Source organism: Clavelina lepadiformis, chromosome 5 (genome assembly GCF_947623445.1).
Source record: "Clavelina lepadiformis chromosome 5, kaClaLepa1.1, whole genome shotgun sequence".
NCBI classification, from domain to species: domain Eukaryota; kingdom Metazoa; phylum Chordata; class Ascidiacea; order Aplousobranchia; family Clavelinidae; genus Clavelina; species Clavelina lepadiformis.
The window spans coordinates 19,695,830-19,723,814 of NC_135244.1; the positions used below are offsets into that span (position 1 = coordinate 19,695,830).

Genomic DNA, 27,985 nt, shown 5'->3' on the forward strand with positions numbered 1-27,985 from the left:
AAATATTTAAAGATTTGTGCAGAGATCAGACTTTTGCCTGAACGGGAAATTTAGCTTTCTTTGAGGTAAGTGCGTTTGTTTTCCTGACTAAAAAGTATGGCAGTTTTTGACGAGAACTCAAGCGTGTAAAGACGCAAATTTTGGCGTGATGGCTTGCATTGAAGCTTTAATTCTTTTTTCAAGATGGTGTGGAAAAGTATAAGAGACACGACTAGCCAACATGTGAAAGTACAGAAAGTGCGAAATTTTGTGCCAAAAATCCCTAAATTTTTACAGTTTAATTTTTTTTAAATGGATTTTCATAGACAAGATTAGTAACCCTTTTCTTACAATCTTAAAGGTTGCCAGTATTTCACTGGAAAAAATTGTCCATTCAAAGCTCTTTTTTACAGATTTTTGCTTAACATAAATCAAATGTTATAAGTTATAACTTATAACATAATAATCTAAGCCTAACATAAATCTACATTCTAATCTAAATTTAACTTTAATTAAACCTAAATAACTAGAATCAAGTTTTTGCATACTAATTCTCCTAATCTAATTGCCTATCTTTAACTATGAGCTGCGTGACCTACTTTTAGTGAAATAGTCACTCTCAATCTTAAAACATGGACCAGTTTCAATTAGGCCCTAGCTACCAGCAAAATTTTCTATATTCTTATCAAAACAACGTTGCTGTTGTCATGCTTTCCACTACGACCTATAACTAACGCAAACAAATAGGCCTAGTTCTACAGTACGTTCCGATGGATCAAGCAGTAATGGTATTCATGGATAGGCAGTTTGTATTTTTTTCATTTTCATATGGGCCTAAGCTATTGCTTGAATTTAGGACTCAACAGAGCCAACGAACAGAAGAAAGCGTCGTTTATTCCGCACTTTGTTTAAGAATCATGAGTCAATAGGCTATATTACAACTATAGAACCAAGGAATCGAAAGGCCTATAGCGCCTAGGCTAACCTATAGGCGCTATAGGCCTAAAAATTGTATTATACCGGTATTGTTTATTTTTCGCCATTAACTCGGCGGAACGAAAGTTAGGATGCTAACCGAACTTGTATAGGCTTAGTTATAGGCTAGCACAATAAAACACACGGTTAGGAACAATTAACGAGCAAGAAAAAGTGGTAAATGCTCCGCCACCAAGCCGACTCGGGCTAATTCTAACGTTCATTTTACTACAGCCTTGTTTTCTGGTGTGCAGCTATCAGCCTATCATACTTAAAATTTGAAACCATCCAATATCGCATTGCTAGGCTAGGGTACGGATTGTACCAAATACAAAACACGCCTTTCCAAAAGGACTATACTAATCTACGGAGTAAGGATCGTGAGGATCTGAGAAATGTAATGTTATAATTTACCGTAAGTGGAATATGGAAATTCACTATATAACCTCCATACAAATATTTTACTGGCGCTATGAATTTTTTCTTTCGGTAACTCATTAGGAATATCAATTTACACGATATCAAAATTATGCTAGCCACGTTGTTTATGTTCATTGTGCTACCTGAGAAAAATACAGCGCAATAGCCTACATAGTTTCGTAGATTTTCGCATGCAACTGCCACTTTAAGAAACCACAACAAACGCAAAATCTACGCATGTTATTAGTGTATACCGGGACCTAGTCTGATAGGAAATTTTCGAGGGGACAAACTTAGTTTGATATGCATTATCAGTTACAGAATTCAGTTCCAGTTGTGATAAACTATGATAACTGTTCAAAAGTTGGAGGCATGTCCCTCTGTCCACCCTGAAATGGGGTCCTTGAGTGTATATACTCAACCATTGGTAATAACTACCGAAGTGTGAGTCGACCGCATCTCTTTGAATATTATCAAGTGACAGGCGAGCCCACTCGCTACAGTTTTATCATGAGGTAGCATATTCTGCAAGGAAGAAACTTCGAATACGTCAGGGCGTTTCAAACTGTGCAAAATGTAATTTTGGGGTCGTGAAACAAATTTAATTTTCCTAAATTCAATTGTCTTTTGTTAATTTTTTTATTCACTTTACTGTTTCCATTACAAGATTATTTTATTAGTGTAGGCTGCAGTTACCATACTTCGGTGGATTGTGTGCACTTGGATGATTTTGCCAGAGACAGAAATACCACTTGAGATTTGTAATTGGACATTTATTGTTTTAACACCATTAACGTGTAGGCTACCCCTCAAGGGGTCGCATAGAAATCTTTTCTAAAATGGGGTCGCAAAACCAAAAAGTTTGAGAAGCCCTGGAATACGTTACAGCACTAACAATCGCTACAAAAATTACAATAAGATTTTCCGTACAATACGACTTTAGGTAGATGAGTGTGAGATTGCTTAAGCCTACATTATTTACTTCTTTATTCCGTAAACGATGACAAACCGAAATCTGCAAGTGACAACCTCTAAATCGCTTTGTAAAACTTTGGCATTTATACGTAATAATTAGGGCAACCAGTTTTTTGACCTAAAAAGTTTAAATTTTGACCTTAAAATTTGCAAATTTTGACCTTATTTTGACCTAAAAAGTTTAAATTTTGACAAAACGCTTTTCTAGTGTTGACTTTTTTTCGTTTCTGCGTATTAAGATTGATAACTTGCAGTTTCAAATGCAATGCCTTCACATCGTGACGTCACCAGACGCACTGAAAGGCCTTCCCTCTCTTTGTGGCTTTGGTTCTAAGTATAATTTGGGGCACTGGAATTGTTTGTGGTACAAGAAAAGAGAAAAACGGAAGAATAATATTACAAAATGGTTAGAAAATTACAAGTTTAATAGATTTTGACCTAAAAGAAACAATTTGACCGTATTTTGACCTAACGTAACATTTTGACTTTTATTGACCTAATAACTTCGTCACGTAACTAACACGTCGTACAAAGCTGAAATTTGTATTGTGCTTGTTTGATAGCATTCTGAGCAAAATTGACAAAATTGACAAAATTAAAAAATTGACCGTATTGACTTTTGGTTGCCCTAGTAATAATATTGAAAAATATCAACTCATCACGGCTAGGAACTGTTAGCAGCTAGTTAAAAGCTAGCTAGAACAGATAGCAGTGAGGGATTCTTAACCTTTTAACAATTGTGATCCATCATCACTCGATTCGAATGACAATACGATGACCCACGTTTCCTAAATTCATATCGATTTTAAGTAGTAAAGAAAAACTGCTTTCGAGACCAAGTCGGCACCAAACTGTTAGCGCAATTAGTTGTGAACATTGCTGTGATATAAAAATTAAAATGTTAGTTTCTTAGTGGTGATTTGATACCATTAGGAAAAATAAAAATTTAACTATAGTCTTTCCTAAAAATGTTGACTTTTTCGAGCTATTAGCTGTTAACTAGGCGCGATCATTTGTTGGAATTTTACTCAAAAATAACAACGTTGTGAGAACAAAGACGTTATCAACTGCATGCAAGCATGTGTGTATAGTCTATCTATGCAACTTGTAAGTAAATAAGGAATAAACTTACTAAAAAGAGGCCACAGTTATGTGATCATTTTTTATGAGCCAATAACTCATTGTTTGTACAATGTGCAATGAATTTAAAAGTTTTGTGGTGAGTTTGAGCAGAATATATTTACGTTGTGATACGTTTTATTGCAATCACGAGACGGCGAGGAACTTTGTCAATACATTTTTTTGTTTTAGCTGATGACCCAATGCGCAAATGTGCAGCAACTTCATCACAACGACAGGAGAACGCATGCAGTGTTGGATACTCAAAAGTTTATTAAAACTTTCACAGTTCGTTTGTAATAAAATAAAAAAATTACAATGATTATAAAATGTTATGTTCGTTTCCTATTATAATAAGATCTTTGTTTTATGCTGTTTATGATTAGTGTCAATACATTGAAACTAGGTTGCTGTTTTCATCGCAGCTTGGTTGTTGAAAAGATAGGAATACAGTCTTACTATAACTTTAACAGATAAAATGAAAATCATCTTCCACATTCTGGCCATCAGTGCAATTCAAAGTAAAGCAGCGGAGGATTTTGGTAATTTTGGACAATCTGTTTTGTTCGCAATGTTTCGCCCTGAAAAATGCACCGACAACTACATTTTCACAGTATCTATCGTAATATTTCTATTAATTTTAGATTCTTCGGAATGGCTAAGTAAACTGGACAAATTACAGGATATTATAAATTCTCATCACATAGCCGAACAAGTAAGTTTTTGACAAATTTACAGAGAATAAAATTACTGATTGCTTAATTACTTAAAAGTTAAGAAGTTTAAGCAATATATTAAATTTTTGCCAACTCCTGTACATGTAAGCCACATATACATTTGTAAAACTTAGATACTTATGTAATTGGCAGACTCCTAAAAATGGCAGATCGACGGGTAGCAACGACTTTGGGATAAACTTGCAGTGCTCACCAAAACCAACAACAGGTTGACATATACCCTATAACCGACACGGTGGAGTAATTCGTGTTTGTAATAATATTAGAGTTACCTATACGTTGATGTCGCGTAAATAACATGTAGTTACGCGCCTACGAGCTACGACTTTTTATTCTAGTTTTTTTTAGTGCATCAGCTTCGACCACAAGACATTGATGTTGTGGGCGCAATGGGGGATTCATTAACGGTGAGTTAATGAAAATCCATTCTGATAAACACGAATAAGTTCGTAAAGGGAAGTTCATATTGGCCTAAAGTCAACATATAAAAAGCAAATATCTACAAACAACCTTCTTTGATGAAATGAGTCTATCTTTAAAACATTTAATGGTCGTTTGACTGATTTGAAAAAAAAAACAACAACCTAACGCTATGTTTTACTCATAAACTTTAACCTTAGTATTTAGTTAATCAATTTCTTCTGCTTACTCGAACGCATTTCCAGGCGGCAAATGGTGCTGATGCGGCAACGGCAGTGGGAATTCTTACTGAGTACCGTGGGCTTTCCTGGACAATAGGAGGGGAAGAGACGCTAGCAACGTCAATAACATTACCAAGTAAAGTTTGCAGCTCATAGTTACATTGTTTCAATATATTGTCTGATGAAATGGTTTGCAATGAAACTTGTTGATTTGGCTGTCTTCATTTTCCTTTTTTCATGACCACGATACAGATATTCTTCGAAAATTTAATCCGAAAGTGAAAGGTTACTCCGTCGGAAGTAGTTACATGGACAGGGACTTGTGGTTCAATGCCGCCGTGGCGGGTGCCAGAGCAAGGTAAGCCTACTTAATGTGCAGTAATATAAGCTTAAAATGTGCATTACAGCAGCGGTTATTTACATATTACACGCTTCACAGAGACATGAGCAATCAAGCCACTGATCTCGTCAGAAGAATGAAAACCGACAACGTAAATGATAATATTAACTGTTTCGTTTTTTTTTAGACATACTCTATCATAAATGTCTGGTGTTGAAGTAACGCCTGCAGGCCAAATAATGTTATTATTTTCAATGAATTTATGCGTCAACAAATTGTAGCGAACTAATTATGAAAACGACTGGAAATTGGTCACTATCTTCATTGGGGGAAACGATTTGTGTGCTTTGGAAAGAGATCCTAATGGTGCTTCGCCTGAAACTTATTTCAACGAGCTTAAAAAAGGTCTTGATATTCTTCATAGAGAGGTATGTTGTCTTATAAAATAATCCTACTTTGCACTATTAAAATCTTTTTCGACAAATAACAAAATGACGACCATAATGTGCTTATAAATGTAGACAACAAAAACATTGCTTAAAAGGCTGTTTTTTGTCTGACAGTTACCAAGAACTCTTGTGAACGTGGTGGATATTTTGGAAATTTACCTCTTACCACTCGTATCAGACGGCTTTGGTTCAACCAACGTGTGCAGGCTTCTGCAAAGGACGTTCTGCGGTTATATTGTCACTGCCAATGCAGCTGAAATGGAAAATATTCGTGAAATCAACAAGCGCTACCAAGTAAAGTTCATCTTTGTACTTCGCATCGCTAGATGTTTTGTTGAAGGTTAAATCGTTGTATCAATTTTAAAATGTTTAATTAAATATTAGACATTGGTGGAGGATTACATTTTGAGTGGAGCTTACGACACAAGAGATGATTTTACTGTGGTTTTGCAACCGTTTTTAAGAGATACAGTGCTACCTTACACAGAAGTATTTTTCTAAGCACATAATCTAACAACTTAGTTTAGCCTATACTATATAGCTGAACTATTAAAACATTTGATAATATATCTGCTTCATTTAAATATATTTGATACGCGTTATCAGTTAAATAGTTATATGCAACAGAAATTATAACGTTTATAACAGGATGGACAGGTTGATGCCACTTACTTTGCGCCAGACTGCTTTCATTTTAGTACAAAAGGCCACGCCATGGGAGCGATCAATTTATGGAACAACATGGTAATGTTTATAAGCTGCACTGAAACTTATCATAGAGATCCTAGAATCACGTTCCTAGACGTTTATAGATATGTGAGGGGCATATGTACATCAGACTTCATGTAGCTTTATAAATTTATTTGAATCTGATGAAATAACTTTTCTGTTTTGATCAGCTCGAACCAGTCGGAAATAAAACCACAAAGTGGAGCATCACAGACCTGAAATGTCCAACAACGGTAATTTGTTTCATTTAAAGTTACAATAAAATTTACGTCTACGCCTAACTGCTGCATCAATTGATGTAGGCTATACCCCTCGGTTTAAAACAAAACTGTTTTATATAAGTTATATTCCAATAACAATTAGCATTTTATTTATCAAAGGAAGCTCCCTATATCTACACCAACGTGAATAGCGGTATTTACGGTTTGGAAGGATCGGGGACAACTCCCGAGTCTGAGGTCTCTACAGTTGTAACAACACCGGTTAAAACAACAACAAAAAACAACGAAATCCAAAATACCACCCCTTTGTGTCAGTTGGAATGCAACGAGCCTGTTGAGGACTGGGTGGTTGCCGTTATTTGTATTCTTGCTGCCGCAGTTTTGCTCGAGGGTTTAGTCATGATTTGTTGCTTTAGAAAGAAAAGTAAAATCGAGCACAGCGTTATGGGAGACAGCGATGAACATTTGGAAAAGAAATTGTAGTCGCAGCTATATCGTCTCAATCCGTTTGTTTCTTTTTGAAATTGTCAAACTTCACCGCTTTTCAACATAATTCGGGCTGGCAGGGCTTATGCGTGTAATCAAACGTATTTTACCATTGTAACCCAAATTATTCACATTAGTCATGTTTAAAAATATATTGCGAGTGAACACCGGCCCGGGAGTATTGGTACGAAGTAACTCCAGGTTATGTCTATAAAACAGTTACGATAAAACATAGCGGCAGCGTTTGGTAAGCACTAAAAACACTGCTAAGCTGTAATAAAATTTAGCACAGGCAACGTTTGCAACGGTCGCGGTAGTGAAACGTAACTTATAATGCGTCAGGATGCAATGTTGCTTTAATATTTACGACAATATATACGTTTACAATGGTCGCGGTAGTGAAACATCGAAAAACAATAACTTAACTGTTTGCTTGTTGTTTATTTTATGCCTTGCAAAGTAGGTTCTTGTATAACAAGTGTGTTGTTAGTTTAGTTACGGCAATATCGTAACCTATAATGCGTCAGGATGCAATGTAACTTAAATTTTTACGACAATATAAACTGCAGCACAAATTGACGTTATAGCTATAAAACAACATGACGGTTTTATTAATATAGGTTTTACGGGAAATTTGTTTAAATAACGCTAATCGTTCTGTTATGATGGCTCATTACAATGAACCTATGAATCCACTTATTGGGCTTCCTTAAGCAGCCATTACTTTAACTACAAAATTGAACTTCGTATTGCAACGAAAGATTTTCTTTAACCAGGAAACTTTCTTACGGCTAGTCCATTAGCCCACCATTGCTCTTCTAACTTTTTATAGCATTCAATTTCTTAACTCGAGAATGTGTAGAATAAAATAGCCTACACTGCAAGTGCAAGAGCCTTAAAAATTGGATGGTACGACATTAAAATGCAGCGCTTCTAAAACAGGTGAGTAAAAATATTCCCGTGACAGTATGTCTTTCTGTAATGTTGAATTATTTAAAAAAATGTCTTTACCAGTCATAGTAACGATTGAAACTTCTTTTTTGAACTAAGTTGCTAACACTGAATTGAATCCCATAAAGAGCATAACTCAAGGATAAAAAAGTATGTCAATTGACATGATTCGACATCGGCATATTTTAGGATCGTTATTGTAAATGGTTGTATTAATGCTGTTGGAACGTTTAACCTCAGTTAACCGCCGATATAATTTGAGGGCATGCAAGGAAAACGAACCGCTCTTGCAAAGAAATCGTGTATAATGAAATGAAACAATACGCAGTCTGATAACTTTTAATGACGTGAGTTTTATTTCTAGGGTTCATGAGAAAAGCGAATAGCGTTTTTGGCTTAGGCTGCCTAATCATTCGCAATTGATAGGATGTGGCTGTAATCGCAGCAACAGCTGATGGCTTAATCTCTTTGTTTTCAGCTCTATACGTAAGTCTACAGCATTTACTGTATTTATACATCACGTGGTGTTTGGTTAACAGCGTAATCGGGTCCAATTATGGATTTCTACATCTCCGATAGAAAATCGTTTTCAAACATTTGAAAAACGTTTACAAACTGGATTCAGAAGGATTGAGACGCTGTGTAGGTCTACGCGTTGATACAAACGTCAGCTTTCAATAACGCCTGAAACTGCGTCTTTGAGAGATCTGACATAAACTTTCCGTTTTTTTTTTGTTCTAAGCATGAGTCGTAAATAGATCGAAATACTTTGTTCCTAAATATAACCTTTGCCTTTTTCTATGGCTGGAAATTTTCTAAAATTTTTGTAGTACTGATTTGATGTAGGAAGCTTAGAGTTAACCTACAACATATAAAAAGCTTTTAAAAGCGACTCAGCCTGAGACTTATGTATAACTTCATTGTTATGGTTTGCAGGATAATGCTAAATAAAAGTGAGAAAACGGATTCATTGTTTTGCAGTCGTTAATCGTATCGTTTATTTTCTCCACTAAATGTCCAGAGCGAAAGTTATAGGATGCTAAAACAAACAACCTTTCGATTGTTAACCTAGCAATTTATGGCGTCGAAACCAAACTATAAAACCAAGAAGTGGGCTAATTAGTTGGCCTCGCCCAAGGTGACATTTGCTCCAGTTTTAGTTGCATGCCTTTCTGCAGCAGCTCCGACAACAATAACTAGGCCTATAGGTCTTTCTACCGCAACCACATTCAGCTGTGTCTAAGTGTGTTGTGTGCGGTCGGGTTTCAATGGGCTTTTACGTTGTACTTGTCAGTTGTCAGCAAAAAACAGAGATGGGTGGAATGAAATAATGTTAATCCGCTTTGTAGCGATTTAACCGTGTGGCTAATAATAGATAAACATCGATGAGATGAAGAGGTTTAAATTGTTTATTGGTCACAGTCCGTACTTTGATCTTGACTTTGAGTTTAAACTTTTGGCGGTTATGAAAACAAGGCAGCAGTATTTTCGAAAAATGCTGTGTTTCTTCCGGTTACATTGTGGAGGAGGTACATTGTTGAGCAAGATGTTAGCACACAGTTTACATAACAAGGCTTTTTGTCGCAAATGCCTTTTAGAAAGTTTTAGTATAGTTTTAATAACACTTTAAAGTGTTCAAGTAAGTTCAAAGCCAATAAACTTTAAAATAATAAGGCTATAAGAAGACTATAAGAATAAGACTTTAAATCAAAAATGATTTGTCAGTAAGCGTTTTAAGTATAATTTATTGTGGTTGAGCAATTCTTGTCAAAAATGTATGGCATTAGGTATGGATATGGTTTAAGCCTGTTTAAGCGCACAACACAAATAATTTGCGTTAATGAAGTCTAAACTAACTCACAATTGGTGTATTTATATCGGTGAAGGTAGATGCTAAACTATACAGCTCTGCTTAGTCTTGGCTGCGGTCGTTAACCTTGACCCGTAAAAAACATGTAAAAACCCGTAAAAAACACGACTCAAACACCAGTTACCAAAGTTGTTCATTGCACATCGTGACGTCATTACCACCACCTCTGTCATTAATTAGCAGCAAATATGTGTTTTTGCAGCATATTTTTGACAAAAATAAACTTCATTGCAAAAATATTTCTCCCATACACTGCACTTACTGACAATTATTTTTTGATTTTTAGGTCAATTTGTTTTGGACTTGTCTTTCGCTTTTAATTGTAATATTTATCTTTACAACATTTAATATTACTTAAGTGTCTGGGCGCTGAAAATTGCGATAAATATAATGGTGGTAATGATCAATGAAGATCATTGGGCTATGACTGTCGGACATTGACGGTAATAATTTGACAATGACGTTTAACTAATGTTGCTATTCAAAAAAGACTTGCAGATTGCCATTTAATTCTACGAGATAAGAGACATATTTAGCAACGTGGCGTCTCGTCTTTCATAATACGAACTGAAACACTGAGTTTGCCGTCATACCACCGTTGTCCATTAAGGTCATGGCCGTCATCGTTGTAGTTATTACAGCCATTTTAGCTGTCTGCTATGCCATGTTGAATATAAATCAAACCCATGTAATGTATCGGTGTGTTTGACCTTATTAATGACATTTTACAGGATGATTATTACGTAAAGTGGCAATTATATAACAGTCGATGCCACATGTCATAAGCTCATTTCATGTGTAGATAATGAGAAGTCGCATAGCTTAATGCGTTTTCTGATAACTGCACTTTCACCCTGCTTAAATGAAGCGTGATTTGCGACGCAATATTTTTAAAAGTGTTTGTTTTGGCGACAGATTGCCTTGTTTCAGATAGAGAATTTTGTTATGGGAAAAAACACGTAACGAGTTGGATATTTTGTTAATCACGGTTAGATTAAGGTTTGAGCAAGCTTGTGATAGCTTATAGGCTTATGTTGAGGTAAGCACGTGAAAGCGGTTGGGCTGGGTTAACGTTTGTGGAGAAAGCTCCAAAGTCTACATCATAATGTAGTGCCTATATATTTATCTCCGGTTAAATAGCTGCCTCCAATAATTTGTTTAAATGTTGCTTCAGGAAGTTTTTTGCCTTACTCTTGCTGCTTATATGAGGTTAAATGCAACGCGAAAGCTTCCCATGCACAAGGGCAGCTCAACTGTGTGAATCATCCCGAACTTTTCGGCGTTTTTTCTTCAACAGAGCCGAACCTATTAAAGAAGAACAAAGAGGAAAAGCTGTTTATAGAAAGTTAAAAGACTCAGGTTTGTATATTATTAGGTTTTGTTAGCACCTGCCATAAGCAATGATTAATTAGAAAACAAAATTTTAAACAAGACTTTAGTTATGTATCGTTGCCAGTATATATTAATGAAGTTCTGATGAAGCAAACCGCGTATGCGAGATCTCTGTAGGCTTCATTTAACATGGCATCGTGTACTTCGTAATCTTCATTTTAACAAAACCGCAAAGCATAATCAAATTCTGCGCTGTTTATTTATTGATGATGCAAACCTGTACTTATAAATACTAATTTTCATTTCGAGTACAAGTCGGCCCACTTACAGCGCAGTAGTTTATCAAAACATGCGAGTACTAGTACCAGGCCAAGCCATTATGACAGTCGCTGTTTTGACAGTCGCTATCCTGCCTGGATGCCACTGAATATAGGTAGCCTACTCGAGTACTTTATTATTGTGCAGCAATTACCGAAGAAATTCATTGATTCCTTTGTTATTATTTCCACTGTTGGTCGAGATCATCTTCCTACGTCATCGCACCTTACGTTCACATAGTATACATAATCACAGGGGTAATAAAAAATCCTTTGAAAAAACCATATGTCATGTACTGTAGCTTAAACTTATAGTTTGGAAAATTTACTTAAGAAAGATTAAAAGGCAATAACGATTCAATTGTTAAGGTCGACAAACAAGTACCAATACAAGTTTTTTAAAAACAATCAAGTACAACTGGATATTCGAAAAATAGTACTCGAATACTTTCGAGTACCACGAAAATTTTACTCGAGTAATACTTGGCTCAAGTACTTCACTCGAGTAAAGTAGCCTGGTTATAACGTAATACGCAAGTGAATAAAATTCGCTTCTTACGTTTGTAACGACTAACAAAGTTTATACCCAATTTCGAAATCTGTAATAGACAAAAAAGCAGTTAGCAACCCGCATGTGTGAATTATGCCGGAAGTACATATGCTTGCTCAATTATAGATATTGTTTTATAGTTATAGCGATAGAGGCATACCAGGCGCATTACAGCATATCCATTTCGTACACATCAATGACTCATCATAGCAATACTGTATTTGCCTACACTACTGCTGCGTGTACAGCAGCCGCTTACGCATTTGCTTTGTTTCCTTTCAGGTGACGAAGCATCGTTATGTGGGACGAGGAAAGAATCAGGGAAAGCAAAACACAGTCTCAAGGCAGAACAAGGCAGCGGTTGTGGCACTAAATCAGTTTTCCAGAAAGATCGACACACTGATGTGCAGCAGAGGTATCAGGAAGACACCGCAAGTAGAAGGAGAGTTAGTTTTCTTCTTTCACAGGTAGTTTCCTCCAACTTTGTAGATATTTTACTGATAATTCATCTTTCACAGACTGATGGATGAAATGGGTTTAAACTTTGAATTGTTTGCTTTGTCTTGCGGAGATTTTATTCCACGATTCTGTTCTATGTTGGGTTTGGTGCCTTGGTGCCCGTACTAACCCTTCATCTTGGTAGCACCACAGCATAGTCGACAGCTTGCATGTTTTAAACCCTGGAGGCTTTGCCGCTTTTTTCATTTGTTGATTGTATGTGAGCATAATTGGGTTTGTTACGTTGTAAAAGTTACTCAATTAGCAACATCTTTTTCTCTCCCAACAGTGAATGGTGAAACAATAACGATATAATTCTATACTATTGCCTACTTTAACTACAATTGTGCTTACTATAGGGCAAATCTATGAGCGTAGTGTTACGCGAAGAAGTACACCGTTCCCACATTGGCGACGAAAGGCAAGTGTTTACATTCAGTATAGAATTATTGTCAATACAATGCTAATAGTACGACAGTGTTAGTGTTAATTTGTTCACAAATCTATCACTTTCAAAGACCGTTATGTGATTGTTTTTTTATTATGTTAAAATAAATATTTTTTTATCAATATGTCAATTTGTTTTAAATGACTTAACATATGTTCTGTTTATGGTGCACTATACAGAGTCTTATCATGTAATGTATATCATCTAAACACAATTTTGCAGTTATATACACTATAGCCTATACACTTTTTCGTAGAAAATTCTTATGTTGCCAAGTAAATAAACAATCAATCATCTTACTGTATATTCGCGATACGTAGGCAACATAGCTACATTCTCATTGTTTATTTTGTTTATTTAGGTGTCGTCTTGGTGGACACTATTCTTCTACAGATAAAGCTTTTGTTCATATAACACGGTATAGGCCTGTAACTGCAACCAGTCTTGCAAAACTATCGTCCACAGAAAGCGGCAATACAGCACAGGACATATTCAAAGTGGAAGGCATTTACTTTCCACTGGTTCCATCTACCGTTAGTGATATAACAACTTGTAAAATGAAGTCGGCTTCGCTAAAGCAGACCAAGTCAAGCTGGGCTAGTTCTCCATCGAAAGCAACAAAACCTCCGGCCACCAGCAGTTCACTTCGCCGAAGTCCTGGATCGCCAGCTTTCAAATTCGGACTTACTTCCGCTCCCGTCACACCATCTCACACAGGTTATAATGCTCAACACTCTAAGTATTCTATGTACAACAAGGGAGAAGGTATGTCGCAATCAACATCGTCTATGCTTGTTAATCGACCCCAAGCTGATGGGTTTTACGAAAATGATTTGGGGTTTTCGACTGTTGGGAAGATGACAAAGTCGTTTTCGACAATGGATGTTCGCCAGGCTTCTTTGTCGGGAAAACCGCCAAAATCACGAGGCTCTTTGAAGAATATTTTCCGAGCAATGTAGGTATCTTTATCAGTCTTATGAATTAAGAGTTAGGCTTCAACTCACATAGAAAAATTTGTTAAATTTAAATACGAATTACTGCATACTTTCAGAGTTTGATGTTAACAACTTAGACAAAGACAGTATAGGCTATTATACAGTGTATAATTGTAACCCTCATGAATTAGTTATCCAAAAGTATCATTATCACTAATTCGTCTTCATCCAAGGCGTCGAAGTTCTTCAAACCAACCAAGTGCACCGAAGCGGAATTTATCTGAGTCAATGAATTCTGTGATATTTGATGAAGAGAGCAAGGAAAGTGTTGGGCCTGATAGCGCTAGGACAAACACGTACAAATCGTTTGAGGAACTTACGTTTGACGAAGCCTACCAATCAACACGTATCAGAAACACATCAACGTCACGAGACACCTGCATGAAGGTGCGGTCGTTCTACACAGGAGATGTATGGAGAGAGCTGGACCATACCGGCGGGGTCGTTCAGGTCACAGGATCTGACGTATCTCTTCACATCTCGTCAGCTTCTCAGCTTCCACCTCAGACTTGCGCTTGTAGCGCCGGATTTGCGCGGGGTGGTCGGGAGCGTGAGTCACTGCGAGAAAGAAGATTCAGCATCACCTCCTACTCAAAGAAACGATTTTCCCAATCGGGGAACAACGGCAGAAAACTTGATCCCAAATTAAAAGATTACAATTGCAGCGGCCCGGACCACAGCATCTGTGACGGTCGCCTAATCATTGGTCTAGTGGACCCTCCGGATTGCTTGCTGATCAATAACAATTTGGTTGTTGATGAAGAGACAGAAGTAAAAGCGCATTTGCTCAACGGCAGCCTTGCCCAAAATTTTGTGATAGCAGGACCGAGTGTCCGTGTTGAATTTGCTGATAGGAGGTTACTCGAACAAGGTGCATGTCTGCAAGTCAGCACTAACGTCCAACTCAAAAGACGTACAGCATCAAAGCTGGTTAGAACTGATGTTTTACGCTTTACACTAAACGAATTAGTTTTTAGCAAAGCCAGAAATTCTGCCTGCTGTGGCTATGATTAAACTCGAAGTGTTTTTTTTTCAACGCAGGGAGAGACTGAATCGACATACGATAGTGGTCAATCTTGTACATATGCATGTCTGCAAAGTTCTTCACCGTTCGGTCCATTCTTTGAAGTGAAACGATGTTACCTATACGGAAATACCATGCAGGTTACACCAGATGCGTCACGTGTTCCAATGGCTGACAGAGGTAGGTGTATAGATGACAAATCATGTGTGGGCTTTTTATATTCTTGATCCATTTACATTCATGCAAACGGTTAATTGATATGGCATAAAGTAAAACCAGTATTTGATGGTCATCGGAAATACAACTCAAACGCGAGTAAAAGTGTATACCAACAGTATTAAGTAGTTTATTAAGGCTTCATATACCTTGGAGGTCTTGCTTTCGAGAACTCACAACTGTTTATACAAGTTAAAGTGATCCTTGCGAATTTGTAAGGATGTTGTCACTGCTTAAACAGAAAAGATTTAAATGTTCAAGGAAACGGGTGTCAGATTTTTGTGGTCCCCGTCGTTAAGCTCGATAATTACCATTTCACATTGGAATCTCTGTGGGAAAGGATCTCCTTAAAGTCGTTTCAGGTGGGAATCTATGGACCTATGGAGACATTTACCAAGAGCACATTCTGCGTATCTATATCAAGTTCAGGATTCTGTCCGCCCTACATGAAAGTTCAGCACAAAAGTTTGATGTAAGCCATCTTTACAATCGTAGCTTATCATAGTTCGGTGACCTCTGATATTTTGTATAATTGTTACCGACATTGTCCATTGCAAGTATATGAAAAGATGTTATGATCAAAAATGAAATCTGATTGTTTGAAACTCATGCTTGCCTGCTAATTATTATTTTCTTTTTAATGCAGTGGCCTTACTTTGTGTCTGCTGAATTCATACAATTTGGCTGTTCACAAAGTGCAAGGATTTCAAATGTTGCTTGACATCAAGGAATCGACGATATTTTCAATAGCTGACCACAATGAACTAGCTGACTGCCTGTTTACCGAAGAGGAACTGAAAAATGAATCTCGAGTAAATCGCATTTTTGTCCTGAAAGCATGCGACACTACAGGGAGGTGGCAAACGCCGAAGACAAGTAAAAGCCAGCGCACGTTCGTCGTTGAGCTAAAAGGCTTGATTGACAACCAGATCCATCGCTTAACTTGCTCCGCTGCTGATCTAACATCTTTTGAGGCTTCTGATTACCCAACATGCTTGTCACCAGTCGTAGCAAAACGCTTAGCAGAGAACGTTGAAATGTCCGTCGCTGCGCAGCACAAGCTTAAACGGAAGGACTTTGCATACCAGTGGATATTTGCCCAAGAAGAGGACAAGGGCAAAATATTTGCACCCAGAGAAATTCCTGGATCACAGAGGAATTTACTAGGTGGTCGGCTTGGATACGTACTCAAGTCGTCTAACAGGAACAAAAAGTAAATGATAACTTTAATAACAACACGATGAAATGTTCTTGGTTTAAAACGGATTACACACTATGTATTTGCATTAAAAGTCCTAATTTGTAGATGTTAATTACCCATTAGTTACATGTATAGAGATCCATTGATGATGTCCTACTTCATGACTTATGAACAAGAAGACTATCTCCCGATCCTCAGTACCCACACTGTTTGGTGGAACGGACCAAACGGTCGTAAGGACTACTGGATTTGTTACTACAGACATAAGATTGGTACAATTGAATTTATCAGTAGCCTACTAATACTAAGACACCCAGTCAATGTTTTGTAATATATTATAACCTTTTTCGACGTCATCCTTTAAATCGCTTTCCTTCATCGTTTCTTACATTTTCTTCATGTTTTCAGGCTTAGTGCAGACAAACCAAGTACGTTTGGTCGAGTATGACCAATACGTTAAGTGGAAAAAGACGCACGTGACTGTGCAGAAGGTAGTGGAAGGATCCGTTGTATCGGGTGAGAAGTTTGACTTTCCTTAGTTTTCTGTGATTGATCTTTAGCTTGACTTAACAAGCACCATTTTTAAACTTTTTGTACGGTAGTTGAGCGACTGAAATTTTCTACTCTTGCCGTGATGACGAAACTAAAGACAGCATTGACCAGCTGCGGTCAATTTGCTGTTGTCTTGAGATTTGGGCAAACGTTTGCATTTCAAGTTATTGATAGAGAACCCTCCACAGTTTTGCGGGATGAAAAAAAAACTTATTTTTTTAAAAAGTTTACCGTAAGTACTGAAAGTATTGTAGCCTACGATAAAGTATGGACGCTAATTTAGCGGTAGCTAGGCTAGTTTCATAAAAATGTTACAGGTAAATGTATACGTACCGGTCATGCACAGACAAACTGTTTTAGTATTTCCAAAAGAGTCTTATTCAATTTTGGGTGGTAAGGGTGTCCGTTAACCAGCAAGGGATGGTTATCTACGCGTTTGCTTATAGGAGTATTGTTCGTCGAGTACTAGCCGTACAAATATCCTGAAAGAAGTGGTCAGAGGCTTGCTGTATATTGAGGAGCACAACGTGGCAATAGAGATAATAACGGACGCGTGCTTCCTAACGACTGCATGCATGATAGATAAAGGCTGGGGAAAGCTAACTGGATCTTTGGGCATTAGTAAGGTATCCGAGGAACCTGCTAATGGCGACGTGGTGACGTCTCCTTCATCTGCGTGGAGCAGCGAAATATCAGCTCATGTAAGAATTTCGATCGAAATCTCAATCGTGGCTAATATTATATAAACTTCTCAACCAGTAAATTAAACTAAGTTTCAGCGATGGTTTTCAAAGCAAAGACATTGACGTCATTGACTCCCAACAGCGTTTGCTTTTTTAATGCAGGCCAACTGGAGGTCAGCATATGATACTTTATGCAATTGGCAGAAAGATAAATTCTGCAATAATCACAAAGAAGCTCTCTCAAGATTACATCGAGTTGTAGACATGATGTCTGACCCACCAGCTGGACTCCTGGAGTCGTTAACAGGGTGTCTTCTCCTTATGTACTCGATTGACTGTTTGACCAAATACGACACGATTCTATAATGACATATATGCATTACAATTTACTTAGCCTGTATTTTTGGTCATTTTTAAGGATTTTAAAACGAAGTTATACGTTAGTTTGCGATTATATTTTTGCATAGAATATGATGAATCTTTCGAAGGTGTAGGCTACTATGTTCACTTGACTTAATTAAGATCTTTAGGTAATTTTAGAAAATATGTCTTACTGCTCTTTATATGATGTAAAATGACAAAAATTTACTTGCTTGATAACGAAAGTGTATAAAATATTGAAAGCAAGGAATTTAAAAGGAAATGCCCATACCGTTGCATTTGACGTCCAGCTGGTATGACACTAACCATGTCCTTTTGTTATCGGTGCTTATATCAATACATTGATGCACTTCAATGATTTTAAAGGAACTGGTCATATAAAACCTCCAGTCTAGTCACTAACTTTGGCGGCACAGGCAATGCAACCATTTCCAAAATTTACGTCATGAAGGACCTGGTTCGGGTCATACTCACTTCACCACCATGAGGCAGAATATTTGCATGCAACTGTATGCTAGATGTACCACCCAAGTCTACAACAAAATAATAGATCAGAAATTGATTTCCGAATAAATTAGCCTATATAATTGTTTGCATAGGGCAAACGCGAGATCCGGTAACGGCGATTGTTATTCGCAAGCAATATTGTTAATTGTTATTTTTTTTTGTAATCGATTTTCTGTGATGAACCAAATCACTATTAACCTCAACATGGGCTTTAGTAAACTTACAATTCCAGTATCTACACATAAAATAAATAATAAATCAACCAAGCAATAAATAAGCAAACTATAAATAATAAGTAAAAGGCCCCGCCACAACAAGCAAGGCAACCAAATGCACTAAGAAACGCCGTCAAGGAAGACCACAAATTAAATTATCACAGTTTCATTTATCTATAGCAGGCTCTTTTTTCTGTATTCGGTTGATCATTGCTTTTTTTGGGGCAAATCATCTGTTTTTTGAAACAAATTAATCACTTCCGTGTCACATCAACCGATTAGTTCTTTGCCCATAAATATCGGTAATGACTTTGTCCAGTCATGAGTATATAACAATTATGACGACCGTAAAACACATAGATGATAAAGCATGGTCGATAGGCAAAGAATTTCTTCATTAAAATTCCAACAACCGTGTTAATATATAAGATATATAGAATAATTCGTTATTATTGTATTAAAAAGCATTTGCCTGCCAATGTTCGAAATGTTTATTGATATTAATTCTAATTAGTAATATAATAATTAATTCTATAAGCACACAATTTCTTTCATTTAATTCAAGACAAAATTGGGAAAATTGATTAATTAATTATTTATTTGAATAATGCAACAAAACGTACACATACAAATTCGATTTATTTGTCACAACAAATCATAAAGAGCGAAAAAAATTAATCACTTGAGCTAGCATTTAATAGGCCTTTCTCGGTAGACGTTTAGAGCGTTGGATAAATATATGGGCGGCTTTGAACAACACATATAGGTAGCTATGCCGCGATAACATGATTTTGGTCACGTTCCATCCAAGGCCCGGTAATGCTTCTGCAAAAGGGTCTCATTGCTGCAAAAACATCGATTAAGTTTAACAGATCAAAGTCTAAGGACAACTTCAGCCGGTAGCGCTGCGCCTTGCTGAGTTGACTTTAGCTGCCTAGAAATAGTTCTGCATGTCTAGAATCCGATTCCGGTTGCCTATGGTAAAGCCGCTTAACTGACCAAAGTTGGCTTACATCACACCTTCTGATTTTGATTGATATAGCTGGGCCACAGCTTTGATAAACGAAAACCTATTTGTGAAATAATTCAACAAACAAAAATGTACGTGACCCTGAGCTGAAACAAGACCTCGCTAATGAGAGAAACCGAAGATTTTCCTCAACCAGAATAATCTCAGCACACAAGATTGGAATAAAAATAGACATTTGCCGCTACTTTTTAATGCACTATTTAAACCTATTTTAACTAGGCTTGGCTTCTCCCGCACACAGTCACAGCAAAACGTGGCGTACAGTTGCATTGTTTGCTGTAGAAACTTGAAATTTGGTGACTTTTCCTAAAAAATGTTCAGCTATCTATCAATGTTTGTTTGATAAAGTTGGATTTTGTAATTTTTGAGATATTGTGATATTTTCATAATTTTGCTCTCTCTCCGCATTGAAGCGTATTACTCATTTACGCACCACTAACTCGACTAGCTATTCTCTTGTGTTCTTTTCTCGCGGTCAGCTGGTTTTCCGCACAGCGGGGGCGCGGCGTAACAAGAAAAATTTCTAGAAATGTGTCACTTTTAGAAATACTTAATTTACACTAAATTCACTTTCTTTAGTTTTACAATTATGATGTATACAGGAAGCCAGATGATTTTTCTACTAACCTTTAAAAATCCGATCAGTTTACGACGTATAGTTTTCTAGTAATTAACGATTGAAAATGTGTGTGCGGGGTCGGCCACACCTAGTTAAAATAGTAAAGTCGCGAGCCTGGTTAGGATAGGGTTAAACAAGTCTATGGACTGGATATTACTCGGATATTACTTCTTCAGATCTGCGTAGCTATTAACTCTTCCCGTGACAAAAACAGCTTCTGTGGTAGCCTATATGTTTATTGCTCATACAACTTTCTTGCAGAACAAATGTCACCATGAAATGCTTTGTTTGTGAAAGCTTTCTTTTCAATGTTTTGAGGATAAAATCGCAACTTTAAATGCTCATCTGGAAGAAAAATGAAAACGCGAGTCAACATACGGCGCAATTAATGTTGTTTCCAGGTTTTAATCACCATCAATTTAAGTGCCGTTGGAAACGAAGCAAATGTTGCAACTGCTAATTTGTGGGTTAAGACAAGTGGTCCGTACCCGACACAGGACGATGTCATACATTAATTGTAGTTTAGTTCACTTGTTCGTAAATCGTAAATCCATACGTGATTCCAATGTTATATTTCAGAAGACAGCAGGCTTATGATAAGAGGTCTTCTCATTGGAAAAAAATAGCGTATAGATATGTTGACCCGTAGACTTGCTCGCCTGATAATTAATAATTATCAAGCGATCAAAAGTAGATGTGGTACAACAATCCAAAAGCGAAAGTGTCTTACCTATGCCTTTGCGTCTTATTAACCGTTGCCTGCGGCAGTGACGACATTTTACATAAACATTCCTGCACGACTCTATTTCTACTTGATTCCTTTTCAAGTGAAAGAAGCATTGACGAAGCGTTACAATATCTTTTCATATGGCATGCTACAGTGTATAATACGGTTAAGTAAATAAAATAAAAATTGGTAAACGATTCAACAATTATCAGTAACGTCTTATCTTGTGCGGAAAGGTTAGGTTAAGAAGTCTTTGTATTTTTTCCATACAAGTTATAGCAGTTATAGTGGTGTGTATAGAAATAATTAATCATATACGGTGTATCGTTTTTTCAAAAACACATACGTCGTTTTGTCAACTCAATAAAACCTTGTTTATGTTCGTTTACAACGTTTTGTCAACCAGTTTTCAGGGAATGTTTTGCAGCAAACTATCTAAATTAATGTAAACTGTAAATTACTACAATTTTCTGCAAATCTATTCATTATTAGATCTAATTATATTAAATCATAAAGGTGTTATTATAATTTATTTGATTATGTAACCACAAAAACCATCCGTGACAGAGTACGAAAAAAGCTGCCCATATATAGAGCAATGTTGTCCGAAAACCTGAGCACGGACAGATGTATAGATGAAACAACGCTGCCAGGCATTGTCTTCTCTGGTATAAGCCAGTAATCATCAACCTTTTACAAAAGAAGCTCTTGTGCCAGAGTCTTGTAGCAATCAGCATTTGGATGTATTCTCTGATTTTGAAAACAATTTATTGCGTATAAGATATAAATATGCATTCCATACTGTAGTTAAAGCAAAACAAAAGGAACAAGCAAAAATGAACTTTACCTGGTGATGTCCACAACAAGGATGTTTTGAAAGCATTGTTCGCTGTAGGTTTAAACTAAATTAAAATTGTAAACTTGATTATACATAGGTAAGAACTGTACCAGAAATATGGGAGACAAGAGCAAGAAAGTCTGTGTAATAGGAGCTGGAATAAGTGGTCTGTTAGCCATTAAATCTTGCTTGGAAGAAGGTTTGACACCAACTTGCTATGAAAAGTTAGATTTTGTTGGTAAGTAGCTTTCCCAAATGTTTTCACACTCTTAACCTTACACTAGCTGCATAACTTTGGTTATAACCGGTCAGTTAGTAGCAGCAATCTCTTGTAAATATAACAATCAAACGTACGTGGTATGTGGAGTGACCGCAAGAAGTAAATACTTCTTTTCTCCGCCTGTGTTTCATAGACGTGTACATTATATACCGTTTAAGCGATATTTTGCGTATGAGAATCTTTCAACACAGGTGGTATGTGGAACGATCATAACAAGGAAAAGCATGACAACAGTCCAACAACTTATGCATCACTTGTTACAAACATTAGCAGAGTTAATCTCGGATATTCCGATTTTCCAGCACCAAAAGTAAGTACATCAATGAAATCATAACTTTTAGGACACTTTTGCACATGGGTACATTATTCGCATTCATATAATAACTTGATTGAAAAATAACAATATTAATTTACCGAGTGGTTTGTTTAGGGTTGGCCTCCCTATATTAATAGGTACCAATTTGGCAAATATACGGAGATGTATGCAGACCATTTTGGCTTGAAGGAGTGCATTAGATTCAAAACAGAAATTGTTAGTGTGACTCCGGCTAAGTCTTACGATAAAACAGGTAAAGTATGTTTCTTGATCGTAAATAGTCGAAAAACAGCATTGAAATTGACTTACTTTGGAATTATAGAATGCTTATCACTTTGCTAACTCTTGCTGGCTATAGGCTATCTAGCTTCATCGCTTTATATTTATGTTTATATAGGCCTCGTAGCTAGCTTATTTTAAAAAAAATTGTTCTACAATTTTACTGCATTTATACTTTTTGGTTAAAGGTTCCTGGCTAGTGAAGGTCAAAGATCTGAACAATGACGAAATAAGTGTCAGGGAATTTGATGGTGTCATTGTTGCATCTGGTCAATATAACAAAAAGATAAAGTCTTCTGTTCCTGAATTAGACAAATATTTTGCTGGCAGCGTGTTTCATGGCGGCGACTATAGTGGACCTGAAAAGTTTAAAGGTTTAAAAAACGAGTAACGAAATTTTTTTGTCTGAATTTAGTTTAGTCAAGGATGCTCTAACAACTATACTGTAGATGCGTATATGCTTAACGATTAAAATACGCTACATAGTATTGTATTGAGTAAAGATGACTAACCCACAAATATGTTTGTCAACGCTAAGCTTGTATATGCTACAGATAAATCGGTTTTAGTCATTGGAGCTGGATACACCGGCTCTGACATTGCTTGCGAAAGCACAAGAACCGCAAAAAATGTTTTTCTGTGTGCAAGAAATGGAACATGGATTTTGCCTCGGGTTTCAGTGGTAAGCAGATAAAGCTCCAGTTTCGTCTGCTATTCTTATATGTATAAATTGTTATAGTCATATAATCAGTGTTTTTAAAATTGTTTTTGAGTACCGAAGCGTTCTCTCAAATTTTTCCAACAATCTTTCAAATAATTTATACTTTCTCATCGACAGCAGAAATTTAAGATTTAGTCTTTAGTCGCGGTCTCTGAAAAGTTCTAAGTGGTTGCCAAAGCCAAGCCTTAAAACACACTGCATATATAATGTTCACATATTTTATAATCCAACTCGTTAGCTCAGTTGTGCGGCATTCACAGAAACATTTTTTTAGATTCAGTTGTGCTGATGAATAACACCGAATCCAGACAAAACCGCAATGTATAATATCAACAGAAACAGATGTAATCGGTTTTATTCTGGAACTGCTCTTGCAGACAAACTCGATTTTTTCCAATCAACTTTATATATAACTTATATAGTAAAATATAGCTATACAAATAAACTCATGAAAATAATTTGAATTTTTAAAGAAGTATTTGGAGTTGAAAAATCAAATTGAAATTTATTTAAAATTTACCAAACAGCAATTTTGTTTCAAAGAATGTAAAACTCGCCTATATTTTCAGCGTAATCTAAAAGTACATTGTCGTCGCCAAATTTATTTAGTTTTCTTATTAGAGTAAAAACAAATTCAAAGGGAACTAGGATTCAAACACGTATCGTACATTTTAGGGTGTAACTGTGAAAGAAGCAAGCTGTAAGACCTGCCTCTGTTCGTCCTTTGTGCAGTAACCGTAGATATTTTAATTGCTTTCAGTTACAATTTCTAACTTACTTGTTGTTTTTGTTTAGATGGGCACACCATTCGATTTGGTTTTTAATCGTTTGGGTTTGCTAAAGGAAAGATGGCTTCCTAGTTGGTGGACCAACAGGAATTTTGAAAATTTCGTTGGGGCAAGGGTAGATCATGAAGCTTGTGGCATAAAACCAAGGTAAGCATTGCAAACAGTTGAATTGTGTTGGTTTCAACAAAGTTAGGACGTTATTAAAGTTGTCATTTTCATACATAATAGGTTGTTGTTCAATTTTGAAGTTGATGCGAATGTTTAAAACAATTCCCATCTGGAAATAAAAGGAATTTAAAAAAAACTATCATACATTACAGGTATCCTTACATGAACATGTTAAGATCCACCACTATATCGGATGAATTGCCATTAAAAATCTACAGCGGCCAAGTTAAAATTAGACCTGAAATTAAAGAAGTTAAAGGAAATACTGTGACTTATGTCGACGGCAGAGAAGATTTTGTTGATACCGTCGTTATTGCTACAGGATACACCCCGTATTATCCCTTTTTAAATGAAGAGATTTTTCCAAGTTAGTATATGTTGAAAATGTGCTGAAATGTGAACTAGGCTATACTGTTAATTTTGGACCTATCGAATTTCTCTTTTGTCTAAAACAACTGTTTATTGATTACAAGGTGAACTCGGCAAAGCCCGTTTGTACAAGTGGATTTTTCCTTTTAAGCTTCAGCAACCGTCAACTTTATCATTTGTTGGTATTGCAGAAGGCGGTTCTGGTGGTATTACCCCCATTGTAGAATTGCAGGTATTCGTGTCCACTTAATTACCACAAGCAGGCCAATTGCGTCTGTATCCATGAAATGTATGAATGGATTAAGCTTGTAGGCTAGATACGTTGCAAGAGTTTTGAGTGGAAAGAAAGAGCTACCGTCCAAAGAAGAAATGCAAAAGACATGGACAGAGACCAGAGAGGAATTGCTGCGAAGTACTGGAGGAAAATTTGAATTTCGGGTCAGTTTTTCCAGCTACAGTTGTCATCTATTTCCAACTTCCTAGTCATATTTATAGGCAGGGTTGCCATCGGTCTCAACTCAAAAATAAGGACGACTAGGAAATGAATGACGAATACCACCTTTAACAGTGCACAACGGGAGAATGCAACCAAATTTCCTAAAAAAAAACAAAAAACAAGACACTATCTGCATTTTCTTAATTTTGTTATCTCTTTGGTACAAAATGGTATACTAAAGGTGTCAAAATGCCCTAAATTCGAACCTATGCCCCAAAAATAAGGACGCAAGTGAAAATAAGGACATTTCTTAGAAAAAAAGGACAAACATATTTTCTAAGACAGGGATTTTTAAACTAAAGACAAATTTTAGAAATAAAGACGGTATGGCAACCCTGTTTATAGGTAATTATTAACTCTTCGCACGAAATGCTTGAAATAACGTTTGAAAACCTATTATATATGACTGGCTTTTTAAAGTACTATCATCTTTACTATATAAATTTTTACAGTAATGCCAAATGTATGTTTGTATCCTGTGAGATACCATTGATTTATTATATGGCATTGAGAAAATTTATTTCGATAATTATTATAATAGTTTTAGGGATATCAAAATAATGTTTTGTGTTACACGAACAGACAAACCTTTTCCACTATCAGGAAGATTTGGCACAAGATCTCGGTTTAGTTCCATCTTTCCTCAAGCTGCTTTTCACTGACCCAAGACTGGCATACATGTATTACTTTGGTCCAGTTGTACCATATCACTACAGGCTGGTTGGAGATCACTCCTGGGATAAAGCAAGAGAGCGGTCCCTTAACATAATGGATGAGGCTTTGTCAGGGATGCGTTGACGTTGTTATTAATATTATAAAAAGAATTCTTATGTAGCCTACACGTAAGATATGAAAATATATATAGCGTATAGTATATGTATACACAAAGATATTATTGCAAGAGCAATGTACGCCTAACTTATTCTTATTTCGGCGATACATATATATTACAAAGAATATGGTGTACCGACACTTAATCACGCGACTCTTAATCACCGACACATAATCACTAGGACACTTAATCACGCGACACATAATCACTAGGACATTTAATCACGTGACACATAATCACTAGGACATTTAATCACGCGATTTGGATACTTAATCACGCGACATTTAATCACGCGACACATAATCACTTGGATGCGACAGCACTTGGACAGCGCCTTTGTCTATAGCAGGGGTCGGCAACCTTTTGCTAGTCACGGGCCAAATGTCGAGTGTACAACTCTTTGGCGGGCCGGAACTTTCATTAATACTATAATTCACACTCACTTCAGTATATTACGCTACATTGCTGCAATCTCAATCATACCAATCACAAAAAGAGCAAAATATATGTATTCACACTTGAATAAGGTCCATTTGAAATTTTTCGGGAATGGTATTGGCGTCCACATCAAAAGGAGTCCTGAATAGCCTGAATTTATTTTGTAGAGAACGAATGTCGGAAAAGCGTGAGGAAAATTCAGTAATTCAAGCTCGTGTGCATCTCTCTGTGGGGATGGCGATGTGGATTGCTTTTAAGGTTGGCCTAAAGCCAAAGGCTATTAGTCTTTCTTTTAGAACTCCCCGACAATTGTCTTTGACTCCGTTTCGCCGGCTTTCTCTATAATGTTTCTTTAAATCAACACCAGCTTCATAAAGTCTAATTGTTATATTGTCCGAAATAAGTTGTATCACATTAGAAACATTTTCATCATCTTTTCACATTTAAACAAAACTATAACTCCAATTCAGTAATGAACAGTCCAGAAGGTAAAACTGATATTATGTGTAGAGACAAGAAGAGGAGATTTTAACCAAACCTTAGTTTTTACAGAAACACATTAGCCAATCAGGAAATAACATGTCATTTTGCATTGCTACGTATAACCTATGTAATATGTAACATTATTCTATTGTCACCGAAGCTCTTGATCAAAGTACCATCAAAACGGTCCTGACGTGAAGAAAAAACTTTTTACCTATTACCTTTCTTAAAACAAAGTTTTGCAAAAGCGAAGTACACCACATATACGCATAGATGGGTATCGCGACAATTCTAATGATAATTTAAATTAAACCGTCAAATTCAGAAAACATTGGTTTAAAGTTGACTTCCACCAGCTAGAAACTCTTTGTTATTTAGCCAGAAATATCACCAACACGATGACAGTCATCGTGTTGACACAGTTGACCGTTATCTGTCAAGCGAGATTTTAGTTTATCTTCGTGCAGTTGCTTACATTTCCCATGCATGACATTGTTACCTAGTGTGTACGGTAGCCTTATCTGCGCAAACAATGTTTAATCATTTCAACAATTTCTTTTTAGGTTTATATTTGTTTTTCGTGTGTAGACATGCAATTTTCGATACTGTAAATGTGTGATTAAATGTCGCGTGATTAAATGTCCTAGTGATTATGTGTCGCGTGATTAAGAGTCGCGTGATTAAATGTCCTAGTGATTATGTGTCGGTGATTAAGCGTCGCGTGATTAAGTGTCGCGTGATTAAATGTCACCAAACCAAAGAATATAGCCTATCATTGACACTGTATCTT

The 27,985-nt window shown here is 36.5% G+C and overlaps 3 protein-coding genes across 3 annotated transcripts; all 3 read left to right on the top strand.

Annotated features, from left to right (window-relative positions):
* The first annotated feature begins 3,861 nt into the window (after window positions 1–3,861).
* Window positions 3,862–7,241, top strand: LOC143461232 (phospholipase B1, membrane-associated-like). The gene is made up of 13 exons (XM_076959067.1): window positions 3,862–4,010; window positions 4,113–4,183; window positions 4,338–4,413; window positions 4,554–4,612; window positions 4,871–4,982; window positions 5,099–5,204; window positions 5,286–5,337; window positions 5,468–5,614; window positions 5,750–5,929; window positions 6,020–6,124; window positions 6,284–6,379; window positions 6,535–6,597; window positions 6,745–7,241. The coding sequence occupies exons 1-13, from the start codon at window positions 3,947–3,949 to the stop codon at window positions 7,066–7,068; spliced, it is 1,455 nt and encodes a 484-aa protein (XP_076815182.1). The 5' UTR covers window positions 3,862–3,946; the 3' UTR covers window positions 7,069–7,241.
* A 3,649-nt stretch (window positions 7,242–10,890) lies between these two features.
* On the top strand, window positions 10,891–18,296 carry LOC143461231 (uncharacterized). The gene is made up of 13 exons (XM_076959066.1): window positions 10,891–11,251; window positions 12,374–12,558; window positions 12,949–13,010; window positions 13,399–13,992; window positions 14,206–14,962; window positions 15,074–15,236; window positions 15,534–15,744; window positions 15,919–16,485; window positions 16,609–16,745; window positions 16,882–16,989; window positions 17,076–17,257; window positions 17,472–17,726; window positions 17,871–18,296. The coding sequence occupies exons 1-13, from the start codon at window positions 11,107–11,109 to the stop codon at window positions 18,072–18,074; spliced, it is 3,570 nt and encodes a 1,189-aa protein (XP_076815181.1). The 5' UTR covers window positions 10,891–11,106; the 3' UTR covers window positions 18,075–18,296.
* A 3,808-nt stretch (window positions 18,297–22,104) lies between these two features.
* LOC143461235 (flavin-containing monooxygenase 5-like) lies at window positions 22,105–27,550 on the top strand. The gene is made up of 10 exons (XM_076959070.1): window positions 22,105–22,263; window positions 22,497–22,615; window positions 22,736–22,874; window positions 23,089–23,274; window positions 23,455–23,582; window positions 24,417–24,556; window positions 24,730–24,944; window positions 25,051–25,178; window positions 25,259–25,384; window positions 26,025–27,550. Exons 1-10 carry the CDS (start codon window positions 22,143–22,145, stop codon window positions 26,238–26,240), a joined length of 1,518 nt encoding a protein of 505 aa, XP_076815185.1. The 5' UTR covers window positions 22,105–22,142; the 3' UTR covers window positions 26,241–27,550.
* Window positions 27,551–27,985: the final 435 nt, after the last annotated feature.